This window comes from Stereum hirsutum, assembly GCF_000264905.1.
Source record: "Stereum hirsutum FP-91666 SS1 unplaced genomic scaffold STEHIscaffold_4, whole genome shotgun sequence".
In the NCBI taxonomy this organism is placed as follows: Eukaryota; Fungi; Basidiomycota; class Agaricomycetes; order Russulales; family Stereaceae; genus Stereum; species Stereum hirsutum.
The window spans coordinates 1,358,528-1,364,527 of NW_006763134.1; the positions used below are offsets into that span (position 1 = coordinate 1,358,528).

A 6,000-nucleotide genomic window follows, 5' to 3' on the forward strand; every position below is an offset into this window, starting at 1 on the left:
GCCGGACGGGGCCGAAGGACTAAATCCGTGTCGCGAAGCTGTCGTTGGCTGTGGTCTGTTCCTGTCCCTTTTGCGGTCTTTGCACGAACGATAGTACTTCAAGCTGCTCAGTCTCCAGCGTTCTCGTTCTCGTCGGGCTACTAGTAACATGTATCGAATGCCTCGGATGATGCATACATACGCGGTGTGATGGGACTGAAGCAGCTGAGCGGACGGCTGGCCGATTTTGTGATTCTCGAATGAGAGAAGGGCCGCACCAACGGCGCCAGGCCCAGACTGTGTTTCTCCTTTGAATTCGCGTTCCTATACTTCCTCAATATCCCCACGCAACTGACGCCCATCTACAGGCGATCTCGCCCCTTCCCTTTTTGCTGCTCGCTCTTCCCTTCCTGCTCTCACTCGCACTCACCGCAGTCGCCGTATCCATCTACGCATTTCGCTCGCATTTACTAGGAATATTATTGCTTGAGCTGTTGTCTAAGGTGTCGAATGCGTCTGGAGGCTGTTGAAGTAGTTGAATATACCCGGTGCGTATCTTGCCTTCTTGGCTTGACCGCGAACAGTTGGCCTGACCTACCAACTGATCACAGAGAGTGAGAGCTTGAAGAGACTCTGACCGACTCGGATCCGGACCCACCCTCATTTGCACCCTCCCATTCCTTTTCACGAATTGACCGCCCACTAGCAATCAACAACCAACAATGTTCGCTCGTCCGGCTTCCCCGCTTCCGCAACCTGTCCAGGCCTCATCATCAGATCCGACCTCCACATCCCACTTCAACCTTTCACGCACCCCCTCTCCATCCTCATATCCATCGCCAAAACCCTCCCCAACATCCGCCACATCCGACTCCTCTTCATCCTTCCTCAGCCTCCCGTACACCCCGTCCATCCCCTCAGGCTTGACGCCACCCCCTTCGCCCTCCAAACAACGTCCGAAACCACACCAATCGACGTTCAGCATCGCGCAAGCCGAAGCCCTCGCCGCCGTCGAGGCCCAGAAGAACCACCACTTCCGCTTCCGTTTCCTCGGCCATAAAACGATATCCCGAACACGCCTCGTCGTCCTGGCCGTTCCGCTGCTCCTCATCGTACTCATCACGCTATGCACGCGGTACCTCTCTCATCCTGCCTTCTTTGACATTGTATTGGGATCGCCGGCAGGACATATGGAGATGGAGATGGATCAACGTCTATTATGGTCCTCGACACATTCGCCGCACCAGCACATCCGTCGACAAGACTCCGGTTCTGGTTCAGATTCATCCTCGGACGGCAGCGACGACACCACAACGACCGCCTCCGCAATAACCGCCGCCTCCACAATCGCCTTCCCCACCTCTCTCTCCGTTTCTTCTGCCTCTTCCACCACCGGCACCTCTGCCTCCACATCCACAGGACTGCCCACGGTACCAACAGCAACCCCAGTCCTGCCGAGCCCGTTCCCGCAGCCGTGGGACACGACGAGCAATAATAATTTCTCGACGGTCGCGTGTTTGACGTTCGTGAGCAATATGACGAATAGCGAGCCGTTTAGGCAGTGTAGGCCTTTCTCGCTGTTGAGTCAGACGAGTAGTGCGTTTTTGGAGGTGAGTTCGCTTTTGCCTTCTGTTCGAATTTTTTGGTTTTTGCTTGAGTGTTTTTGGTTTCTTTTCGTTTACCTTTGGTGGCGGTTTTGCACGGGTTTTTTGTCCCCCGCGCGCGAGTCCCTGTGCCTGTTCGGGCGTGAACACTGCCTGCGCGAGAACCTGAACCTGAACCTGATTCTGACGTCGTTCGGATTCGGATTCGGATTCGTACCCTCGTACCTCGCGCCTCGCACCTCACATCCTGTTCACGCATCTTGCATCGCCTTCGAAGCCACTCACTCACTCACTCCTCGAACCCTGTCTGAGTATTCTCTATTCTGCATCTGTGTCAGAATAAGATGTAAGATTTGTACGATGCGGATCGGCTCGCGAACTTGATGCGGATGTGACGAATGATGTGGACGTTTGATTGTTTGACGTTCCTGTCACGTCTGACTTCGCCGTGTTCACCGTGCGCTGGTCCGTCACTACGTATACTGCGCGATGTGCGCCGTCGTGACTGGCTCCGAGGACTTCCGGAGCAGGGTGCTATCATGCGAATCTCGTTGAGGATCTGCATGTGGAGTTCGTTTCGTCCAGATCCCTTTTTGACTCAAACGAGGGACATGATCTGTGTATGTAGGAGTTGTCGTTTTGGTTTCGGTCCTTGTCGTTTTCGTTCTTCGTCTCCCCTCGGTCTCGCTGCGTCACGGGTGGGTCCAGGGGTCCCATTCCTAGTCATCTCCGCGACGGCATTTTACAGCGCTGCAGAGATGGCGACGGAGAAGTTTCATTTCGTGATTGTGACTGTTCTTGGGGATCCTTGATTTCGTTTTGTTTTAATTCTTGGGAGTCTTTGAGGCCCGAGGTCCAGACGAGAGATATGATGGGACGGGCGAGCTAAGTACATGCTCGCTATTCGAGTCTGATGATGCGTGGAACGGATGTGGATGGAGATGAGGGTGTAAATGTGAATGCGAATGTGACAAGGTTTCGAGGGTGGTCGTACGACCGATTCGCCACCGGGAGTCGAAGGAAGGGGATGACTGGGGATACGGCTTGCCTCGTTCCCGCTCTGTCTGCCTGCCTACTTGTCTCCCCTTGTTCTGTCGTGTCTGTCTGTTCTTGTCCTTCCTCTTTCGTTCTCCCTCCGCCCTGGTCTAGAGCCGCACCCGGATGTATGACAGAAAGATGATAGACACCGGGATAGGCTGCTCGCGGTGAAGAATGGTGTTTCGGGTTCTCGGTCGTGTGTTGTCACCCCAGCATCTGTATGTGCCGTACATTCATGGTGGGTGGATATGATCGTGAAGAAATCACGGCATGGTCTGGGCTCTTGACCGCTTTCACACTTGTTCGCCGTTTCTTCTTCTCACACATGGACATGTTCTCTTTTGTTCTTGTCTTTTCGTTCGGTTCATGGCCATCTGCCTTTTTCTGTCGCGTCTCGCATCTTGATTCCCTCAATGTCGAACGACAGCATCTGACCATTCATTTCTTCGTGTCTGCGCTACACAGGCCCAAGACAACAGCACGCTGCTCAACGTCGATGTCTGGGGCACATGCAACACCCCGGTCGATAATGCGACCTGCGTGGCGAACATGGCCTGGTTCGAGGGACAGCTGAAGAGTGTGTGTGGACAGGAATTGACGGATCAGGTGCCGGTCGTCGTGCAGGCTCTGACTGGTACGTCCTTCCTACGTCCGACTTGCGAATCCAGTTCCTAATAAAAACATACATTCGTGCGTGGACGACAAACAGGCCTCGAAACATACACCCTCCTCCGAACGACAGGCTGCCTCACCGATCCCACCACAAACACCTACTGCTACCTCTCCGCCTCCTTCTCCTCCAACCCCTCAGACTTGTACTTCTACTCTCTTCCCTGGGGTAAATCGCTGCCCAACTCGACCCAGCCGACGTGTTCGAGCTGCACGAAGAGCGTTATGGCGGTTTATGAGGCCGCGCTGACCAGCGCGGGTGGGGATGGCGAGGGTGTGCAGGGGTTGAAGAAGACGTATGAGGATGCGGCGGGGTTGGCGCAGCAGGCTTGTGGGACGGGATATGTGCAGAATGCGGAGAGTAGTACGAGTGGGGCGCGGGGCGGCAGAGAGAGGTGGAGGGGGTTGAGCGTCGGGGTGATGGTGGCGGCGGCGGTCGTGGGTATGGGGTTGCTCTGATGTTTGATGCTGGACTGGGTGATTGGGGTGAGGCGGCGGGCGTGGGGTGAAGAGGAAAGAGATTTCGTTCCCGGTGTTTATGTTTGGGCTTTGGGCTGTTTGGATATTTACCTTTACCCATTTTGGTTTTGATTTGACTTCTTTCTCTCAAAAAACGACTGTTTGGTTGTTGGTTGTTGGTTTCTGGTTATGATTTTCGTAGGCTTGTTGTGTTCTTATACCTCCCCCTCCCCCATCCCTCACCGACCCATATTCGGGAAACGTGTCTGCTTCTCTGCCATTGTTCCCCTCCCCCTCTTGTCTCTCTTCAGGTTGTTTCGTCTAAGCATCCACGGTCTTTTCTTCGGTGGGACACTCCTCTGCTACTTACTTACTGTTGTGATCAAACGAGTACTTTAATTAAACGCTAAACGTTCTTACTCACCTGCACCCTTTTTGGCCTTTCCTACATGTGCTTCGAACCAGTCGATACACAGATATGGATACGGACATGGACAACTTGAACATGATCGGACTGTTCGTCACCCCCCTCGCCAGCCCACCCAACTTTCCACCCTCCCGCCTTGCACATCTCTAAGATTCTTCTCCGTTACCTCCCACTCCTCATCGTTCCCCACTCCTCAACACCCCCACCCCATCCCCCTCGGGTTATGGAGACCTTCACTTATCCGCTTCTTCATTCCCTCCAACCCAAACTCGAACCCTTCCGGTACATTAATTTGACATACACACCTTCCGCTCGATGCCCCCGCCAGCGAATGTCATAGTTACTACCACTTACTCCCTTCTTCCAGCGTTCGAATCACGCACTATCATTATTATTTCATCCATTCTAATTCGTAGGATCTTTTTCTTCTTCTTTGAACTTTTGTTTGTTTGCAATTGTTCACTTTATGCAGCACACGTGCGACGCTCTTTTTCTATGGATGCGTTTTGTTTTCGTCTTCTTTCCTCTGAGTATGCTCAGAGTTCGTACGTTCGATGTTACGATCTATGCACCCTTTCATTGTTGTTCAGTCCTACGTACTACGTGCGCACATGTCAGTTTCTTTCTCATTCTCGATCCACATACAGGGGCTTTGAACGCGTTGGCTTTTCGAGCCTGGGTGCTCTTCTTATTCTTCGTCGCTTGGTTGAATGTTTCTCTATTCGAGTCCGAACGTTCAGTGAATCGATGTCGGACAGGTTTCATGTTCGTATTGTGGTTGTGGTCGTCGGGGGATATTTGGAATGTATCTTTACTTGGGAATTGCCGGCTGCTGCCGGCGGAAACCTTGCTTAGTTTTTAGATGTTATCTGCAGCCTGAAAAACGGGAGGTTCTGTGAGCTTCAGATCGGCTACTTTGCAGTTCGCAAACGTCAATTTTCAAGTAATATTTCGCTTCTTACCATCGGTAAGTGCCAGACGCAGGCCAAAAGAGGGTGATCAGCCAATCACGGCCGGCCTACATATTCCCCTTCAAAATGAAAATTCGCTTGAAATTCTCGCTTTTACATTTCGCATCACCTTGCAACCCAAAAGTCCACTTTTCAGGCTGCAGATAACATTTTCTTTTAGAGAACACTTGTTCGAGCAGGTAATCATCATGAAAAAGCTTTCTGGTATTCATTCTCTAGTTGGCTTCGATTGGGATGACTGCTAGTTAGTGAAGTGTTCGTCAGTGGGCATGGCTCGTGAGTATCGTCTTCACTACACAGGGAACTTTCGAGATTTGGACAAGGCGCAGGTTCGTGACGGCCAAAGCCAACACTAGTGGCAATGCATACTGTACGTCTCTGCAGTTAGGCGACGTCCCCTGTCCCCTGGCCTCTGTCGCGTCGCCTATTTTGAGTTTTGTCCCCACGCCACACAGACATGTCGTCTAAGTTCCCCCAAAGTGATACCGCGCCGTAAAAAAATCAAAACAAATCGAACTATATTCATTTACTCAGAGACTGCTTGGAAGGTCGAAAGAACAACGAGAATGTAGGTAAAAATACCGCAGACAACTCATTTGCGGGCTGGGATACGGATCGTCAACTTTGGTGCAACCTCCATCACGTCGTCGCTACCACCGTTTGTCCCCTCTGTTCCGTTCCTAGCCACCGTGGCTTTGCGTTTCTTCGTCGCGGGCTTTTTGGTCGAAGGTTCGACGGGCCCCATCTTCGTTGGCCGTTTCCTTTTACCGCCTGCTTTACCCCTCGCTCGTCTGCTGTTTGGGAGACTGCCGGGATTCGTACCTCTCGGATAGCGATGTCTAAAAGAACAGGG

General features: G+C 52.4%; 2 protein-coding genes across 2 annotated transcripts; one reads left to right on the forward strand and one right to left on the reverse strand.

Annotated features, from left to right (window-relative positions):
- Positions 1-764: 764 nt before the first annotated feature.
- STEHIDRAFT_138138 (uncharacterized protein) lies at positions 765-4,434 on the forward strand. The gene is made up of 3 exons (XM_007301894.1): positions 765-1,589; positions 3,087-3,255; positions 3,331-4,434. Exons 1-3 carry the CDS (start codon positions 1,170-1,172, stop codon positions 3,747-3,749), a joined length of 1,008 nt encoding a protein of 335 aa, XP_007301956.1. The 5' UTR covers positions 765-1,169; the 3' UTR covers positions 3,750-4,434.
- A 39-nt stretch (positions 4,435-4,473) lies between these two features.
- STEHIDRAFT_119799 (uncharacterized protein) lies at positions 4,474-4,968 on the reverse strand. Its single transcript, XM_007301895.1, has one exon. The coding sequence runs from the start codon at positions 4,939-4,941 to the stop codon at positions 4,753-4,755; it is 189 nt and encodes a 62-aa protein (XP_007301957.1). The 5' UTR covers positions 4,942-4,968; the 3' UTR covers positions 4,474-4,752.
- Positions 4,969-6,000: the final 1,032 nt, after the last annotated feature.